Source organism: Astatotilapia calliptera, chromosome 7 (assembly GCF_900246225.1).
Source record: "Astatotilapia calliptera chromosome 7, fAstCal1.2, whole genome shotgun sequence".
In the NCBI taxonomy this organism is placed as follows: Eukaryota; Metazoa; Chordata; class Actinopteri; order Cichliformes; family Cichlidae; genus Astatotilapia; species Astatotilapia calliptera.
Genome location: NC_039308.1, coordinates 51,011,651 through 51,032,473, shown reverse-complemented (window position 1 = coordinate 51,032,473; position 20,823 = coordinate 51,011,651). Strand labels below are relative to the sequence as shown.

At 40.4% G+C, this 20,823-nt stretch overlaps 2 protein-coding genes across 4 annotated transcripts; both read right to left on the bottom strand.

Moving 5' to 3' along the window:
* Positions 1–753: 753 nt before the first annotated feature.
* Positions 754–12,625, bottom strand: LOC113026540 (vegetative cell wall protein gp1-like). Of its 3 annotated transcripts, XM_026175447.1 has the most exons (9): positions 12,356–12,625; positions 8,868–9,732; positions 6,289–6,382; positions 4,951–5,131; positions 4,820–4,834; positions 4,532–4,615; positions 1,501–1,571; positions 1,227–1,362; positions 754–1,129 (listed from the first exon to the last, which is right to left on the bottom strand). In XM_026175447.1, the coding sequence occupies exons 1-9, from the start codon at positions 12,428–12,430 to the stop codon at positions 1,106–1,108; spliced, it is 1,545 nt and encodes a 514-aa protein (XP_026031232.1). In that variant the 5' UTR covers positions 12,431–12,625; the 3' UTR covers positions 754–1,105. The 3 variants fall into 3 exon arrangements, with proteins under 3 accessions (XP_026031232.1, XP_026031233.1, XP_026031234.1); XM_026175448.1 differs by lacking the exon at positions 4,820–4,834; XM_026175449.1 differs by lacking the exons at positions 754–1,129; positions 1,227–1,362; positions 1,501–1,571; positions 4,820–4,834 and having other exon boundaries at positions 4,555–4,615; positions 4,917–5,131.
* A 71-nt stretch (positions 12,626–12,696) lies between these two features.
* slc35b4 (solute carrier family 35 member B4) lies at positions 12,697–20,088 on the bottom strand. The gene is made up of 10 exons (XM_026175450.1): positions 19,620–20,088; positions 18,266–18,379; positions 18,049–18,151; positions 17,898–17,947; positions 16,939–17,020; positions 16,776–16,836; positions 16,488–16,597; positions 16,301–16,376; positions 16,144–16,219; positions 12,697–14,360 (listed from the first exon to the last, which is right to left on the bottom strand). The coding sequence occupies exons 1-10, from the start codon at positions 19,694–19,696 to the stop codon at positions 14,111–14,113; spliced, it is 999 nt and encodes a 332-aa protein (XP_026031235.1). The 5' UTR covers positions 19,697–20,088; the 3' UTR covers positions 12,697–14,110.
* Between the last annotated feature and the right edge of the window lie 735 nt (positions 20,089–20,823).

The following is a 20,823-nucleotide window of genomic DNA, read 5'->3' as shown; positions in this document are numbered from 1 at the left end:
CATGTCCCAAAGCTTAAATGATCTCAAACTGGTTTCTTGAACATAGTAATGGATTCACTGTATTTAAATAGCCTCCACAGTCACCAGATCTCAATCTAATAGAGCATCTTTGGGATGTGGAGGAACAGGAGATTCACATCATGGATGTTCAGCTGACATAGTTCAAAATCCCCTTCTTTTGCAAATACTTCTTACTTTAATAACTAACAGTATAATGTGATAAAAGCGAATAAATTGACTGACAATTTATTGATTGATTGATTGTATTGACGGGTGTGACTTCTTGAAACTGCACCAATTTTCTTGAAATGACCTCCAAGACAGAAACTTGAACCTATTTTCGTAATACTGATTTTTTTTATGCCATAAAAAGTAACTGTGCAGAAAGGAGACCATCTTCCATTTGTGGTAAAACGATGATCACATGTCCACTGTCACATATAAGCATTTCTACGTAGGTTGTTTATGCACCTGCACTTCTGCTGTCCAGTGCTCCGTCTTATTTGCGATGTTCAGGATGTTGTGTTTATGAGTTTTCTTTTTTTGCTTTGCATCCATAATTTTGCCACAAGTAATGAGCTATATCACAGAAAAACAGCCGCTTTACCTCCCTGAGAGCATCAACTGGATTTCATGAGCACAGTAATAAATTTTTATTAAATTGTGAACTCAAAATCAGCAGGGGGCAGCACATGCACAGACACAAACACACGCACGAATATTTTCTTTAACCGTGAACCATTATGTTCCACATCAAGGTTTACTGATGGATTTAATTTTTTCTTCGTTGTTACACTCTGCTCACTCAGTAGTTCCTTCATGCGTTCACACTCTGATAAACAGCTTTTATAACTTCAAGGCACGTGTGTAAAATGATTAATCAGGCTCTCAGTCTGCAAATGTTCTGCTTGTCTGTTGTGTTTTGCTTCATTTAAAAGAAAAAAGCAAGCACTTAAAAATTAATTTTGCCGTTGCATCGATATAATTGCTTTGATCCCATGATGAGCAGCAGACTAAAGTGTCCTTTTAGTTAACGTCTGCATGCGTCTGGCACTTCCTTGGGTACATAGAAAGGCTGCAGTAGTCTGCCAGGATGCGGTCCACATTAACCGCCTGTTCTCATCTTATTCTGTGAGAGGAGAGAGATGGTTTAAAATGATCAATAAAGATCCACAGCAAATGAGGTATGAAATCAAATAATGTGTTTAAGTCAAGTCGGGTCGTACTTTCTTGGCTTCGTCCACACACTGCATGTAGGCAGCGGCAATGCGCGAGCAGCACAGAGTCTTTCCCGTGTTCTCCTTGTAGCATTTTAATATCTGACTCTTCAAGTCTCCACACACTGGGTGGGTGTTAAAATGACTGAGAGAGAGATGAAGAAAATAATATTAAATAACATTTGCCTCATTCTTATGATTCAAACTTAACTTACATCAAATAAAAGCTGTAATAAGGCTTACATGACACTACACATAAACAAATTAAAGTGTTCTGACTTACGTAAAACGGCTGAGAGTCTCTTCTTTGCCCTTCCGGAAGCTCTCGACAGAGACTTTGTAAAACTCTGCACACTGCCAAAGTGGTAAAAAACACACACATTACCCTCAACATAACATATCACAACTGCTTCAACAAAATCCCACAAAAGAAATTCAGGACGTGACAGCTCCTCAGTGGCCAAAATTTGCATTTAAAGACCCCGAAAACATGTTTTAGCTCAACTTCACGGTTCTATCACTGGTGTCAGCTGTAAAAGGTGGTGCTACATGTGTGTAGGCTCTAATTAGGATCCAGACATGTTGGAATTAAAGCGTGATGACATTTGTTAAGGTGTTTGATCATGTACCTATGGCACTGTTAATAAAATGAAAACAAAGCGCAGCATACTGCTGTATCTTGGATTGGCACATGGGTGCATTTACAATGCAATTTGATACCTGAAGAAAGTAATTAACAGTTTCAAATAGTTCCAGATATACTGCTGAAAAATTAAAGGATCACTTAATAATTTTAACATCAAGCCCAGAAAGGATTGACGATTTGATAATTTTGGTTTCCACTAACTGGTGTTGTTTCATTTCTTTCTCCACAAATTATTCAGTGTGCAGTACTGTGCAAAAGTCTTTTTTGTTAGGAAAATGGGAAATAGCCAAAACGTGCAGATATACATGGAAAACAAAGTTGTATAATTCTAACAACTGTCCTCAAGGAATCGCTCTGTAAATTTCTTGAAAGACATTCAAAGCTCTTCTTTGGATCCTGGCCTCTTTTTATTCTGTTCTCTTTCAAGATGACCCCACACTGCTTTAATAATGTTCAGGTCTGGGCTCTTGGGGGGGGCAATCCATGAGTGCTAGTCATGGTTAGTCATTGCATGTTTTGTGCAGTGCCTTTGGGATCATTTTCATGCTGAAAAGTCACTTTCCAGATGATCCTAGATGGTGGATCAAAATCTGAACGTACTTTTCTGCGTTCATAATTCCATCAGTTTTGACAAAAATCCCCAACACCACTGACTGAAATGCAGCTCCAAGTGATGACAGAGCAGTCAGTCACTGTTGAACCTCTCTTCTGACCCCTGCTGTACAGATTGATAATCACTTGAAAACAAAAACGTCATTCAAATCTGGGTTCATCACTACATAAGACCTGCTGCTACTGATTTTCAGCCCATTATCTTGTGTAAAGATAATGGGCTGAAAGACATAAAGACCTGGATGGCCGCTAACTTTCTGCTTCTTAATTCAGATAAAACTGAGGTCATTGTACTCGGCCCTGAAAAGCTTAGAAATATGGTATCTAACCAGATTCTTACTCTGGATGACATTACCTTGGCCTCCAGTAACGCTGTGAGGAACCTTGGAGTCATTTTTGACCAGGACATGTCCTTCAATGCACATATTAAACAAATATGTAAGACTGCGTTCTTCCATTTGCGCAACATCTCTAAAATTAGAAATATCCTGTCTCAGAGTGACGCTGAAAAACTAGTTCATGCATTTATTACTTCCAGGCTGGACTACTGTAATTCATTATTATCAGGATGTCCAAAAAACTCCCTGAAAAGCCTTCAGCTAATCCAAAATGCTGCAGCAAGAGTCCTGACAGGGACTAGAAAGAGAGAGCATATTTCTCCTGTTTTGGCTTCCCTTCATTGGCTTCCTGTTAAATCCAGAATTGAATTCAAAATCCTGCTCCTCACATACAAGGTCTTAAATAATCAGGCCCCATCTTATCTTAATGACCTTGTAGTATCATATCACCCTATTAGAGCACTTCGCTCTGCAGGCCTACTTGTTGTTCCTAGAGTATTTAAAAGTAGAATGGGAGGGAGAGCCTTCAGTTTTCAGGCCCCTCTTCTGTGGAACCAGCTTCCAGTTTGGATTCGGGAGACAGACACTATCTCTACTTTTAAGATTAGGCTTAAAACTTTCCTTTTTGCTAAAGCATATAGTTAGGGCTGGACCAGGTGACCCTGAATCCTCCCTTAGTTATGCTGCAATAGACGTAGGCTGCCGGGGATTCCCATGATGCATTGAGTTTTTCCTTTCCAGTCACCTTTCTCACTCACTATGTGTTATGTCTCTGCATTGAATCATATCTGTTATTAACCCCTGTCTCTCTTCCACAGCATGTCTTTTATCCTGTCTTCCTTCCCTCACCCCAACCGGTCGCAGCAGATGGCCGCCCCTCCCTGAGCCTGGTTCTGCCGGAGGTTTCTTCCTGTTAAAAGGGAGTTTTTCCTTCCCACTTTAGTTGTTGGGTTTTCTCTGAATCTATTATTGTACGATCTACTGTACAATATAAAGCGCCTTGAGATGACTGTTGTTGTGATTTGGTGCTATATAAATAAAATTGAATTGAATTGAATTAATCCAGCTTATCTTTTTCTCCCTGTTTTCCTGCCTTAAAAATAGCTTCTTGACATCCACCAGAGAGACCATTTCTAACACGGCTTCAGTGAACAGCAGACAGCTGAAAGGCCAAATGAAACTCAGGTCCTGTGTCAGGTCTTTGCTGGATTTCCCCCCCCATTTCTTAATTACATGACATTCAGATTTTGATCATTTGCTGTAGATACTTTTTCGGCCTACAACTCGCTCTTTTGTCCCTAATGTCTCTGGTTACCTTTAATACTTTGAAGGACACACTGAGATTACACAAGTTACAAGATAGTTTGGCTCCTTAGAAGCAAAATATAATAAAGGGTGACTCAAGACTTTTGCTCAGTACCATATGTCAGTAAAGATTTTCAAGTTGAACATTTAATTTATCAAGATCTGATGTCTGATTGTGTGTTGAGGGTTGCCTAAATTTTGGAGTAATATATACATCACATTAGATTAGATTACAACTGGAATTTTTCAAAACTAGTTAAAAAGCCAGTTAGGCATACACGTTGTCTTTTGTTTACAGTCTCCCCCCCCCCCCGGCCACTCGACACATCTCTAGCAAAACATAGTCTCGCTTTAAACCTGTAAGAACTTTAAACATATAAGAATTACTTCAAGTCTCAAAAATGTTAACTAACCTTTGTATCGAGTTTTGCAAGATGTTCCTTGTAGAGAGCGTCTCGTTTCTTCAGCTCTTTCTCCTTCTCCTCCAGCTGATGAGCCTGCGATAATGTAACATTCATAGAAGATATCAGTACAGCTCTGAAAACGTCATATTGAAATTTTTTAGAGGCTGACACTCAATTTACATGCGGTTTTTTCAGGGTCAATTTTTCCTGTTTTTCAAAGTTACAGCTGCAACTCATGTCTGTGATTTGCAGCTGTTTGAGAGTGAGGCATGCATGCATGCATCTCTATCGTCCTACCTTCAGCTCCATCCACTGAAACAACAACGCGGCAAGAAAGAAAAAGAAGCACATTAAAAGGAGGAAAGAGTTTTGTATTTACAGCAGAGTTCCTCACATATTCAGAGTCAAGCGTGTCTTCCTTTGCTTACATAAAGCTGCACCATGAGCTTCTCATCTTCCGTCTTCATTCGCTCTTTCATGATAGTCTCTGTGAGCTTCTCCGTGCTTGCCGCCCTCTCAGCCTCCAGAATCTTCTTCACCTGCTCCTCCACCCGAGCCCGAGCTGCTGCCCTCGCCTCAGCTCGAACCTGCACCCTCATCTCCTCCAACCTTCACATGCACAAAGTGCATCTTTTAAAGAACTTAGAGTTGATTAATCGATAAGCTGATCAACTGAGAATGCATCAGCAGCAACTGCTCAAGTGTGCAGATATCCTGGGATAATTGTACTTAATTAATAAGAATATATTCTCTGACTGGGGAGGGGCTGTAGATCTAGTACACTCTGCTTCTGTATGTGTAAGACACGGATTGATACAGTTCAAGGTGTTACACAGACTCCACTTGTCAAGGGAGAAACTGGCAAGAATGTACCAGGGGGCCGATCCGACCTGCCCCAGATGTAAACAGGTGCCAGCCAACTTATGCCACATGTTCTGGTCTTGTTCCAGGCTGAAAGACTTTTGGGCTAACATCTTTAGAACATTCTCATTCATTTATACTAAAGATATGGAACCAATGCCTCTGACAGCCATCTTTGGTGTGGCACCGAGGGAAACTCAACTAACAGCCTCTCAGAGGAAGGCAATAGCATTCACCTCATTGTTGGCTAGGAGATTGATTCTATTCAACTGGATAAAGGCAACACTGCCATCCCATAAACGCTGGGTGGAGGAGGTGATGGCACACCTCAAATTAGAACATCTCAGATTTACTATACAGGGCAACACCAAGAAATTCTTTAAGGTCTGGCAGCCTTTCATTTCCTATTTTGAAGATGAGTTTTCGTCTACTCCATAACTGGCAACTCCCCCCCCCCCCCCCCCCTTTATTTATTTATTTATCGTTTCTCTGTCTGGGTATAGTTTGTCTTACACTGTGTTGTAGGAATTGAGTTCGAGCTTTTCTGTATGAATGATATGCTTTCTGAAAACTCAATAAAAACACTGATTAAAAAAAATAAGAATATATTCTCTGATATTCAAAGTTTTGATTGCAGTTTAACTTTAAAATCTTTGTTATCGCTATTTAAATATTATATTTATTATTGATTTATGGCGTTTTTGCTTAAAAAATGAATAAATTTGAATGTTTTCCTATTAAATAGAATTAGTGACTAAATAATTAATGTGGCATCTTGAGCAGAAATGTGTGCATCGGTACGGATCGACTACAAACCTCTACAGTTGTGTTTTTATCTTATCAGAAGGGACAAATGAGACAGCAAGATTCAAAACTCAGTAAAACATTTAGTCTTGTGTCCTTACTGCCTCTGTAGCTCCTGCCTCTTCTGGTCGATCTCCTCCTTCAGACTTCTCTGCATCTCCTCTTTGAGCTTCTGCCTCAACTCGTCTTCCGACACTTGAGAAGAAACAAACAAAGCAATGATTGCAAACATGTTAAATCTACTGATTAAATTTGATCTCCTACTAAAAGCCTGAAACTCTTTCCAAATGAAAGCCTCAAACATAACTTGAACATCACTGCTTTAGAACGCTGAAATGAAACTTCTACCAGAAATAATGGTCTGAAATAATGGTTACACATTGGTAATAAGAAAAGCAACAAATGGTGTGTCCCTGTGTACTTATTTTTCTGATATGAGTGCTTGATCTTCTTCACAGAGTCAGTATAGTAAGAAGCAAGGAAACGGAGAACCTCACTGGGAGGCAAATCTGCTGAGGTGGTAGGTGGCGTGTTCTGGCACACGCTACAGTTCGGGTCAATTCCACTGAATGCTCTGCCTCAGAGATTTCCGGATGTTACACTGTAACTCTGTAATGTATTTTAGGCTTGGAAACTTCAAACTGCTGCTTTCAGCTCTTGTTAACTGAAATGATCCTGCAGACAATAGACGGAAATGCTCATTCTCAAATCTTAATCCCACCTTAGAGACAAGTGGTTTATTATTGTTATTATTACACTTTTTGGATGCTTCATCAGCTGTATCTCTCTCATTTCCTCAGAGTCATGTGATTTGGACTTTAATTCTGCATACTTGTGTATCTACAACGAGTCTTCAACCTCAGTCTGCGACTGGGGAGAGTGCCCGCCCTATGGAAGACATCCTGCATCGTCCCGGTCCCCAAAAAGAACCGGCCCAATGAGCTGAATGACTTCCGACCGGTGGCACTGACGTCACATCTTATGAAGACTCTAGAGCGGCTCTTCCTCAACCTCCTCCGACCACAGGTACAACATGCCCAGGACCCACTACAGTTTGCATACAAGGCGGGTGTCGGAGTGGAGGATGCCATCCTGTACCTCCTACACAGAGCCCACTCACACCTGGATGGGGGAAAAGGCACGGTCAGGATCCTGTTTCTTGACTTTTCCAGTGCCTTTAATACCATCCGGCCCTGTATGCTTCAGGAAAAACTGAACAGGATGGAGGTGGACCCCTGCCTGGTGGCTTGGATCTCCGACTACCTCACCAACAGACCACAGTACGTCAGGCTGAAGGACATCACGTCTGACACTGTGGTCAGCAGCACAGGAGCACCACAGGGAACTGTGCTGTCCCCTCTTCTCTTCACCCTGTACACCTCTGACTTCGGCTACAACTCTGAATTATGCCACATTCAGAAGTTTGCAGACGACACAGCCATCATGGGGTGTATCTGGGATGATCAGGAAGAGGAGTACAGAAGTCTGGTGAGGAACTTTGTCGCATGGAGTCACACAAACCACCTGCAACTCAACACCTCAAAGACTAAGGAACTGGTTGTGGACTTCGGGAGGTCCAGAGAAGGTCCGCTGCCGGTTCAGATAGAGGGGGAGGAGGTGGAGGTGGTCAACAAGTACAAGTACCTCGGGCTGTGGGTGGACAATAAACTGGACTGGTCATGCAACACAGAGCACCTGTATAAAAAAGCCCAAAGCCGACTGTACTTCCTCAGGAGGCTGAGGTCTTTTAACATCTGCAGGAAGCTCCTGAGGATGTTTTACCAGTCAGTGGTTGCTGGAGTACTTTTCTATGCTGTGGTGTGCTGGGGGAGCAGCACAGCAAAGAAGGACTCATCCAGGCTGGAGAAACTGATCAGGAGGGCTAGCTCTGTGGTCAGCATGAAGCTGGACACTCTGGTGACAGTGGCAGAGAAAAGGACATTAAAGAAACTGATGGACATTATGGACAATGCCAGGCATCCTCTGCACACGGCCATTAACAATCAGAAGAGTCTGTTCAGTGACAGGTTGCTTCTCCCCAAGACAAGAACTAACAGACTTAAAAACTCCTTTGTCCCACACGCCATCAGACTGTTTAACTCCTCTCTGGAGGGGAGAGGGAGGGGAAACAGGAGGACAAAGGAGGGGGGAACAACTAAGCTGTAGTGCCTCTTCACCTCACTGTACAATACCTTGTGCAATACTTTTGTTAATAGTCAACAGTGCAATAGACTCAATACTTGAAATGTGCAATTCACTTGTATTTTTATTTTTTATTCCTATTTATTCTATTTATCCCCTTCGTATATTTTATTTATATTGTCTCTGTATTTATATGTGTGTGTGTGTGTGTGTGTGTGTGTGTGTGTGTGTGTGTGTGTGTGTGTGTGTGTGTGTGTGTGTGTGTGTGTGTGTGTGTGTGTGTATATATATAATATTCTGTAACTCTGTAACTTCTGTCGGTGCTGTGCCTTTTTGGAAATCGAATTTCCCAGAGGAACCCACCCGAGGGATTAATAAAGTTCTATGTAATCTTATCTTATCTTATCTTATCTTATCTGACTGAGCAACATTATAAGGTTTGTCCTATTAACCTCCATGTCCTTAGCCACAGCATGCACTTCAAAGCATCACAAGAGCTAATTGGAAATGCCAAAAGATTAGGATGGTTCAGACTCACCTGTCACAGGTGGGGGTGGTGTTGTGACAACAGGTACTTCCTTCTCATCAAAAGGAGGCACAGATGGGTTCTTGGGGGACTCCTCGGTTGGTGGCGGTGGAGCTAGAGGTGGGTGAGTTGGGGCAACAGCTTGCTCCACACAGTGACAAGATGGAGATGTTTCTTCAAAAGAGAGCATTGGAGGTGCTAGAGCGTCCTCTGGAGGAGGTGGAGATTGAGCACATGGAGGCTCTGGATCAATAGCTGGAACCACGACTGGTGCCTCCACTTGACACCGCTGGTCCACTTCCTCCACTGGTCCAGATGGAGTAGATTCAACCGTGGGTGGAAGTTGGACTGTTTCTACTGGTGGAGGTGATGGGGTAACAGATTCTAGAGGTTCAACAGATGGAGTGACAGTAGCGGGCTCAATAATAGTGGGGGGTGTTTGAGATGAAGGTTCAGGTGGAGCCAGAGATGCTTGAGATGACTCTACAGACGTGGGTAGGATTAAGGTTTCAGCAGAAGGTGGGACTTCAGCAGGGGGTGGAGGAAGGGGCTCTACAGGTGCTTTGACTCCTGGGGAAGGGGTGGATGGAGTTTGAGCTGCAGGCTCTGGAGGGGCTGGAGGAAAGGAGTGAAACTGCACAGGAGGAGGCGGGATGAGCTTAACAGCAGGAGCAGGTTCCACTGTTGGAACTGTGGCTCCCTGAGAAGGAGGAGAAAGAGAAGGAGGTGGTGCTGCGATAACTGTAGGTGGAGGAGGTGACAAGTGTTCCACAGAAGAGGTGGGATCTGGAGAAGCCACTGGTTTTGATGCATGAGCGAGATGCGGCGAGACGACCTCTGGCGACAGCTTCATCCGCTTGATGACTCGGTCTGACAGCTGATGAAAGAAGAATAATAATAACCATAAGCGCCACCTGCAGGCCACAAAGAGCAAATTCAAATGTTTCCCATGCTGGTGCTCTGCTCTCTATCACAGGTTCAAGTCTTGCGTAAGTAATGTGAAGTTTACGCATCACTGCCATTAAACACTGCAGCGTTATTTCATAAGACTCAGCGTGCCACTGAACAAGTGTCCAAAGGAATTTTATATCAAATACATCAGAAAATAGGTCTCCTTGTTTCTTGTAAATATAATTGAAAAGACCTTCAGACTGTCTGACCTTTAATATTTTCTAAGAGAAATTCAGAATAAGAACAAATGAGAAATAATGTTATTTTATTTGTGCTTTTGTCTGTTAAACAGCCACCGGCAGTGACATAAATACACATTCAAAATCCAGAGAAGCGACTTTGGTACAGCCTTGCTGCCCTTTGAAAAAGTAACACTTACTGAGAAAGATGAAAGCATAAATGGTATATAACTTTATTTGTTTAAGAGTGAAGAACCTATCACTTTTATGCAACAATATATTTTCTTAAAAGAGTTCTTATCAAATACCATGACCAAGGCTACATCAGTGGAGAAGTTTAGTGACTTTTAAGAAAATAGAAAGCCCAGCAGTATTGCAGCATTGAAAACAAGCCAATCAATCCAATGATATGTCAAACAAAACAATAACTGACAGTTTTTAAATTGAAATTGTGCTGTTTTTAAAACACAATCTCACACACCACTGGCTCAAATGATGCTCCAAACCATGACAGAGCCTCCGTCGTGCTTTTACACAGCGGAGGCTCTGTAGACACTTCTCTCCTGACCTCCTCCATAAATTCAAGATTTGAACCTACAACTTCAAATTTAGCTTCATCACTATATAAATTTAGTTGGCCTTGAATTTCAGCCACCCTTCCACTGAGACCATTTCTGATGAAGCTTTAGCAAAAAGTGTCCTATTATAATTATTATTAGGACTTAACTTTCAGATGCGTTTCATCTAATCTGCATAGTTTTTTTAAGCCTGCCACTTCAAAATGAGAGAAAAAGGAAAGAAATGAGAGGTGGCTCAAGACTTTTGCACCTTGCTGTATTTAAGGACCCCAGTGCCTGTATTTAAATCATTCACATTTCTCGGGACTTTTTTGGTGTTATGCTGCCTCCCACTGACAGCACATAACACCAACTAGCAATATGCCTTCTGCATATTTGGATACACTTTAATACAGTCTGTAAATACGATCATTCTTGACAAAATCAGAGGCTTCAGAGAGGAGAATTATATATTTTAGGATAGTTTTTTATTGCGATCAATTCATGCAGTAAAATTTTATTCTTTGAAGCCAGGGATGTCAAACTCATTTTACCCTGTTGGTCACATCCAGCCCACTTTGATTTTAATTGGGGTGAAAATCCCCTCTGTCAGTGTAAAGAAATGTAACTGCACACTTAATCCCTGTGATATCTCAATGTAAGAAAAAGGAAGTATGTTTTTCTATGTGACAAAGGAACTGTGCTGTAGTTAATAAAAGAAATCTTTGAGCAGGACTATTCTGGCTTAAATTGTAACAAATAAAAGCATAAAATTACAGAAAGATGTTCTGGTAGGTCATTGCCCAGACCATCCGGTAATTATAAAGAATAATATTTTTGTTAATTCACAGAAAGTTTCCTATTTTATTTATTTGTTTATTTTACTTTAAAGTAGACAGATTAAAAAAGGAATTTCTGTAGTGGATAGTGAGAAAAATAGTAACTTTAGTGTTTTTCATTTAACTATTACTTCATAACTTTGGTGACAAATACAGAGTCAAATACTGAATAGCAGTTTCTATCCTGTTTTTCTTATATTACTCTTTTGTAATTATATTTAAACCTTTTCTCTTGACCCCGCAGGGACTTTCACTTAATTTGTTACAATGACAATAAAGATATTCTGATTCTGTGTAGTATGAATGGTGGCTGGGCTGTCTTTATTAGCAGAACAAGCTGTAAAATTTATGAAAATACAGTTCAAAGTCCAAAATAAAAAAAAAGAACAAACTCCAATCCTGTGGGCCAGACTGGCCGGATTCAGGCACGCGGGTCTAATATTTGACACCCCTGATACAAACCAAGGTAAAAGTGCTGTTGTTACACTGTAATGTCACCAATAGAGGTCGATAAAGGTCGCAGATTGAGAATGGCATTATTTACCTGAAATAAAGCTGATTTAATTATAGATATGATGCCGTAAAGAATTAACCCATAGTTTGGATATTACAGGAATTTAAAGACTTTGTGAAGCAGCACTTCCACACGTGTGGGGAATGTAAGGCGAGCATGCACTTTCTATTTTTAACCCCTACACCAGAGGGATGCCGCTGACTTTGTGCGGGGTGATTTTAGCAGACTTTAAAAAATGGAAAGAAAAACATTTTTCAACAAGGGCGTCTGAGACAGGAATGGTAAATGACCTGTATTTATATAGCGCTTTACTAGTCCCCAAGGACCCCAAAGCACTTTACATATCCAGTCATCCACCCATTCACACACTGGAATGACAGGAAATCACTGACTTGCACTGATGCGCTGTGCAGCCGTGCGCTATACTGATGGAAACAGCTCTAAACAAGCCTTCACTCACCCGAATGCCCTTCAGAAAAGTAATTCCTCCGCCTTCATCTTCCTCACAGAAGTGACTCGGGCTGTTTCCCCCCATCACTGCCCCTGCTGAAACTACAGCACCCACAGCGTGGACGAGTGCTTAGTGACATAAAACCCAAACAGCTGCCCTTCCCACCACCGACGGGGAATAACATGAGCAGCCATTGGATGGAGTTGAACACCACCCCCCTGGATTGGTCCATTGCGCATTAGTCAGTGAAACGTAAGAGAACAGAGTGTCCCAGCTTTAAACATTCATAAAACTCACTTAAAAAGGAAGCATGCACAGATAAAAAAAACAAAATAAAAACAGTCTCAGTCTTCAGCTATGTTCCCACTTTAATTTCAGTCACCAGGGAGTGTAAAGATTTATTGTTGACAAATACACCTGAGACAATATGACAAGGACACGGGGACTTTAATATGCACTGCATAACCTGTCCCCCTATCTAATCACGCAATCTGACTCCAGCAGCTCTTCACACATGAATCGGTGAAGTCCTTAAAATGAACACGAACCTGGAGCAGCTAGAGGCTAAAAAAACAAATATCCAAACAACATCATAGGCAAAAAAGAAAAGTGGCACTGAATTTGTGTCTGTGAACGCACCATAATGAGGTACTAATGTTAAAACACCTAACACCGAGAGTATTCGTATTTTTCCTATTGTTAGCAAATCCAAAATAAAGACCAAACTCAGAATCTGTGTAGCCAAAGTATTACAACACAACACTGACCGACACTGTTGCACTGGCTGACAAAGCTCTCACCAGACCCCCAATCACACACTTCGAACAGTACCTACAAAATAAAATATTAACTCGTCCTGATAAAAACAGTCTCCAGCTGTATTCAGAAATGATTTCGTTAAATGACACCGGCTGGAAAAGTGGGACTTTAGTGTGAAAATCTGACGTTTTGGCCACAGGGGGCAGTAAAACTGTCGACACAGCATATACATGCTGCAAACATATTTCTTTCCCCTTCAAATCTATCATTATAATTATAACAGATTAAACACTGAAAACATCTTTACCTAGAGTCTGTCAAGCGGAAACAAGAATGTTTATGGATTTTGTATGAAAAAAAAAAAAAGACAATTTAATCTGACTAATAATCACTCTTCAAGTTTGTGGTAAAATGCTTGACAGGAAGCTCACAGTAAGTCGTTTTTACAACTTTCTGCAATCAAGCACAAGAAAAACAAGTTCTGGGGTAAATGATGGCATGTATCTCTTTGGGCCTGAAGAGAGGGTGAAAACTCTCTGTGGTTTCATCACCATAATCAAGTAGTCACGTGATCAAGTAGTGTAAAAATATTGACTATAGCTGGTTTTAGAGATCTACATCTTCAGTCACAGCGAATGGGCTTGGTGCTTGGAGTCAGAGAGCACAGACGGACAAAACACAGATTCATTCACACGTGGAATTAAAATAAATAAATCCATCATGAATGAGATCTGGCTCAATTGACTCAAAAAGCTCCTAGCAATAAATCTGTGCTGATTTTTAATAATCTGCTGGATTTGATCTGTTCATGGGATTTGCTGACAACAATAAAAATGCAGAACACCACCATCCTTTAAACTGTTCAGGTGGTGTATGACTGAGCACCGTGTAATCAAGTATAAATCTAAATGACCCTAAAACTGTATAAAACTGCTGCGGGATAACAACATCACTCTACGTCCAACACGATAACTGATTTTCTGTCCACCGCCAGTCTCTGGTTCGTCACTCTGCCTTCTTCTCTTTGGCGTCGGGTCCCCGTAGAGCCGCCCGCACGCTGCTCCACACCTCCGTGTACAGAAGAGTACCGACGAAGACCACGGCCGTCCCCACCCAGTGCCAGGTGGTGAAGGGGTTTTGGAAATAAATGATGGAGAAGATGAGGCTGAGGAACTTCCTGAGCGTCACCACCAGCGTGACCGTCAGTGAGGCGCACTCGGTGGTCAGGATGAAAACACCACGGATGCAAACGTACCTGAAGAAACGGTTAAAGACTGCAACAAAACTTGAGACACAGAAGACAAAAACCTAATTTCTTCACGTGTTGCTAAGACGGTCTGTGTCAATTGACCTCGTAAGCTAAACCGCCATTTAATTAATGTTATTTTTCACGATCAGCATCACTGGACAGATCAGGCAGGGATTAATCAGTTAATATTGTGATCCCGTGTATAACAGAAATATTCAAACCTAGTTTTGGTAGTAATATAAAATTATTCTGGTAAATTATTGTAGTATTTATTTAAATTAACATTTTTCTATGAAGCCCATAGTGGATTATTAAGGTTTTATTTTACAGCTGATTTATAGTTTAGTTCCATTAATTAATATTAGTTTACAAATATTTAGGAAAACAACTTAAACTTTCATTTTTTTAAAGTAAAAAAATAAGGGCCACTCTTTAGTTTTCTCACTTATAATATTACTTTGTGTTACGAACTATTTTAGCAGTTGTTACAGCACGAATTTAGATTCTGGGTCATACTGTTTCTCTTACTGAGACAGCATTATAGTTTACATACATGCTACAAAGGCTGAATCCCCACGAATATTTTCTGAATTTCAAATGAATCAGTATATGTACAAGTAATCTCTGTGAACCATAAGCTCTGGTTTCAGACTGCTCTGAACACACGGCTTTGTATTGTCAAATAAAAAGGATATCACTACCAAAGTTATCTCAGACACGCTTTTGGTTCTAAGCTGAGAGGCCCAACCAGGAACCAGCATAAGAGTTAAGCATTAAAAACAGCGCATAAGCGGCTTTGCCCAAATAACTCTGTTTTATCATTATAAATAAAGGCAAAGTCAGTAATCAAAATTCAGCTGATGCTCAGAAACAATGAAATTTGATGAGTCAGCTACTTAAAGCAAGAGGTGATGTATAAAATTTCCATGATTAAAACCACGCTGCAGTTTTGACTTTTGGTATAAAAATCCAAGCACCTTCTTCCTTTACAGCAGTGCCTTTCATGCCTTTATTTAAACAAAAGAAAAGAAAATCCAAACAAGCCTTCATCAGCACAGAGTTGTCAACCCACTCAGGGGAAACATGAGCTGGCCTCTCACAACGAGAGGTATTACTTCACTGATGTTGTCACAGAAACCGGGCTCAGTGCTGTGAACATGTCCGGATACTTGATCTGTGAGCTCGCCGAGAAGCGACGCTACCATCTGTGGGACTAAGACCTGCTGACTCTGTGAATCCCGCCCAGACGTGACTAAAACCACAGGGCTGCTGAAGCGAGGGCCACCTCAGATAGATCCTCTGCTGTGGTGTGAAGAGCTGTTTGTGACACCACAGTTTTTAAGTCCAGTAAGAGCGCGATACTTTCAAACTCAACGGCTGTTCATAATGTCAACAGTGGGCTGAATGTGTCTTTAGTGCAAGCTGAGACAAGATTGATCAAACTAAACCGATTTTTTTATTTAATATTAGCTTTAATAGCACACACATATGTGAAGTGCTCGACAGTTATCTCTGCCTAATTAGATGATTAAACTCTGCTTGGTATGTGGGTGTAAACATTTCTTTAAAACTGTGTGTGCTTAATGAATTGAACATTGTTTTTTGCATCTGATGAAGGTCATTTGGATCTAAATTTGTGATTTAATAAAACAGCAATAAGCTGAGGTTACAGTTTCTATTTTTAGCTGCTGGGGGAAAAAAGCAAGTTATGAACTGTGATATTGTGTTTAGTAGGAAAAGAGAAAAACAGTACAAGCAAACTGCAAAAGTACTTGTTTTGGTAGGATACTGTGTGATGACATTGATCAGCAGGTAGATCCACATTATCGGCACGGTCAGTTCGACCCCAGGAATCAGCGTGGGAGCTGCAAAGAAAGTAATCATTGACACCTGTGATGAAACACGCACTCTGAAAAAGACTCCCAGAATGAATTGACGGCACTCACTGCTCTGACTGAAGAGGACACAGTGGTTGTAGATATTTGTAGAGAGAAGCAGGAAGCCCGGCAGAGGCAGGCAGTGCTGCAAAAAGATGCAAAGGAATCATGTTAAAGGATTGCACATTTTAAAACAGCTCCATGAAAACATTTGTGGAGTGAATTCCTGGGCTGTTGGTGCTGGAGGAAAACTCACATTGTAGAAGAGCGCCTCTTTGGAGTGTTTTCCATACTTCTTGTACAGTGTCTCCTGAAAAATGCCCATCCTCGCAGACATCAGCAGGGCAAAGGTCAACATGGCGATACCTGAATGCATCCGTACAACATGTATATGGATTATCAACATGTCATGATCAACATGACTTCCCACCCCTGCAAATGCCTCCAACACACAAAATGATTGGACAGAAACTTGTGACTTACTACTAAACATACACACCGATATTCACATATCTGCAAAAAGCCAGCATCAGCTGCCACTCACCTATAAGCCAATGCATAAAGGTGTAAAAGCCTTGGTCTTCTGAACCCTCATTTGACACATTCTGCAAAATCAGGAGTGCAGTTTATGAGAGCACACTTAAACAAATGCTAAAATGACTCACAGTCAAACTGCAGCAGTACCCAGTGTTCTGCAGAGGACTCACCACTTGTTTGGCAGACATGATGGTGCAGATGAAGATACCTGCAGAAACTAAGGCTATAGACAGATATTTGCTGGCCGAATATCTGCGGAGAGAGAAGAAAAATGTGGGTAGATTCACTACGACTCTTTTCAACTTTTATTTCGATTTGAAAGCTTCCTCTTTTCAATAGCTTCAACTACACAGCTGAAAAAAGTGAATAAAATTTGCATTTTTAAGCCCGAGATGAGCGTTTTCATTGTCGCCACCTTGGTTGAAAACTTGGCTGGGACAAGGAAGGGAGGAAAGCTGACTCATTAACCAATGAGCGCATAATTCTCCGTTCCTAAACATAATGTAACCAAGATTTACAAAATAGAATGTATTTGTTACTGAATATAACCAAAACCGAGTGACCGAGAGGGGGAACACAGACAGCTTTTCCTCCCATAGACTTCTATAGTATGGAAGTATCTTTGCAACCTAAGCAAGCGTCATCTGGTGGCCTTCAGATATAATGCAGGTGTTTCCACAATAGCTTCCTTTGTCCAACCTGGCTGCTATGTCCATCTTTAAAACTATCAATGTATAAAATATAATGATGGGTACTGTAGACAGCACCACTACAAACTTTCAAGACAATGAAGATGAATGTGTAAATCAGACTGTCGTAGTAAACCTGCTCCAACAGGATCTGGTGAAGATGATTTTATTTCTATAAAACAGCCAAATTTGTGGAACACGGGATTGTCTTTGTGAAATATGAATGAATCAGTTCAGATGCAGGGATTTTTGCAACTGTCTGTCCACAGAATAAAACCCTGATCATTATAATCTCTGTCAGCAAAAAATTGATCCTATTAGCATTTAATCAAAGTGTGTGGTCATTAAGTACACTCCATGAAGCGTTCTAGTTGCTAAATTTACAAAGTCAAAAACATAGTGGGGAAACGTTATGTATGTTGTTGGGGGATGCTGGGTACCTTTTCTTCAGGATGATTATTCCCAGGATCATGTTAGCGATTAGTGATCCCTACAGAGAAACAAGAAAACAGTTCAGAGATCAGGTTTTGGTGAAGGAAGTGATGGTCAGTGATAACAGGAAACATTCAAGAGTCATAGTGTGAAACTTACTGATCTAAAGATCATGTGTAGAGGCATGGCGATGTTGAAGTTGAGAGCGTAGTTGTTGATCACACTGACAGTGAAGAACATGGTCACCATGATCACATAGTTACTGAAAAAAAATAAATAAATAATGGACAATGTGATTCAGTGTCAGCTTTAAAAAGTCACCAGCTGAAAAATATTCACGTCAATCTTTTTTGTTAATAAATTATTTAATTTTCACCTAATAGGTATTGCTGGTTTCTTGCGTCCAAAGTTTGTTTCAAAGATGAAACCTTCCAATGCGATGAAGACAAACTGAGCAAAGGTGACTATGTTGCCACATCCTGGAAAATCTCTATGAAAAAAAAGAAGAAAAAGAGCCAAGAGTTAATTAATAATGCATCATTTAATGCTAACGACAGACATTTCAAAAATGAATACACTGGAAAAACAAACAACAAAAAAAAAAAAGAACAGAGCAATATATGTATAACTTTTTCTCTAATCTACATACCCACTTAGTATAATTGAATGGCATTATGTAACTGTAATGAAAATAAAAACTAGCTTCAGAATAAATGTGCTAAAAGAAAATAAAGATAGAAGTAAATCTTTAGTTTTAGTCTTTGGTAATGTGGCCCAATCTATGGATACTATACCATGAGCAGGCTTTTGCATGGCTGTTTCTAGACATAGGGATATCTACATGAATATGAGCCAGGTGCCTGCACAAGTGCTGTGATTATTTATTCAGAAATTCTTAAATTTACAGTCAGATTTACACCCAGCCTCACCTGTATGGACGCACAACTTTCACAGGTAAGGAAGGGGGGATAAAAACAAACAACTAAAACAAGGTGCTGACAGACACCCCAAATATGGGTGTGTATAGTATTGACACTGTGCATACACATAGTCACCTGACACTTTATTTGGAATACCTGCTCAGCTCTTGTTAAATAAATTATCTCATCAGCCAATCATAGGCACCTTGTTAAATCTGTTGCCAGGGAGAATTAAACAGTTCTGAAGGCAAAAGGTCCAAACTTGGACCAAATAAGTGTGCAGTAAAAGTATTTCCATAGAATCTCACTAACTACAGGAAACCACTCTCTTACTTTCACTTCAGTAACACTGACCAACAGCTGATAACACAGAAACACCGAATAACCACAGAAGCACAAAGTACATGTCAAAAGACTGAACTCCTTCCAGCATAAACTCGTGATGCAAGTGATTATGACACACAGTGATACTGCTCTGCTACATATACTGCACGCAGCGTAGCCAGTTTTCTCGTTAACACCATCCATTAACTACGTGAGGTCAGGAGTAACTTAAAAAACGTCTTGATCAAGTATGATTTAAGAAGCAAAAACCGTTGAAAACGAGTTAAAATTATTCAGGAGGAGAAGGGTAGCTTAGTAACACTCAGACACTTAGACAAACATGCAAACGAGACTTCACTTCCTGTATGAATTCAGTGAAAACACCTGTGCAACGAGGAATCTAAAAACAAACTGTTCACACAAACGTTTGTGAAGTAAAGTCTTCATGAGGCATTGGTGTAGACACGGTGTAAGTTTCTCACTGACCTCACAAGCAGCTCCAGAAACACCACATTGCTACAACAGCCGACAAAAACAAGAACAACGGCAAACACGGGCCCCATGGTGTTCACGGCGGGAAAAACTCGGTGGAAGATGTGTCACTTAATCAAACGGGACAATGAACGGAGCATGTTTGCATTACGGCAGCGGTTTGTGTGTCCGACTTCTTGTGCTTTCACACAAACTCCGGTTTCAGCTGAACACGTCTGAATCCGAGATTTCGCTCTTCCTTGTTCCAGGTGCTTCATGGGAGTTGTAGTTTATTTAAAAAATAGGAAAAGGGGTTTCCCGTGTGCGTAATATTTATAGTTTCATGTAACACATTACGAGTTAAAAAACGTATTGTACAGGAAGCAACACTACGTGTGAATATTAGAGAAAAATGTAACAAACGAATGAATAAATATGCGTTCAGCGTAATCACGGTCCAGCTCTGACGACACGCATGCGCAGCTCATTACAGACTGAAAAATAATGAGATATCACTCTGCCTCATTTTATAGGTACATGAAGCCACGCAAGGCTGTTGGAGCAGGGGAGCTGCTCACTATGAACTATGATCGTGCAAATTTTGGTATCGATTTGATACCAAGTAAACACAGGAAGATTATTACTGATACTATTACTTTTAATCTATGAAGGGAGCTTATATAGGGAAGAGCAGGGTGCTGGGATTTATGACATGAATCATCATCCATTTGCAAATTTTGAAAAGATTTAAATCACTGTGGTTTTACTTTCCATAATAAAAAGTCAACACAATCAGCGTTTCATGGATTTTAACAATGACCTTTTTGGAGAGCTGGAATGTAAATATGCCTGTCTCTGACGGACTTTGTTTTTAAATATGTTATAGACTATAGATAAAATAGATATGACAGTCAAGCCAAAAAAGGTTCAGACATTTTTCTTTTTCCAAATGTTTTAATTAAAAAATATATATATAACACAATTCAATGATCTACATACTAAATTTGAGGGATAAAAATAAAGTACTGATTATTTCGCGCTAGCATCGATCCAATATCAATAACATTTACAATTTGAAACATCTAATAATTATCTGATATGACACCTTATATATTTTTGGACTACAGATGTCTTACAGTTAAATGATTACAACAGCCAAATAAATCAAATTAATAAGACCAAAGGATAACAAGTACTTTTTTTCTAAACGTGCACACAC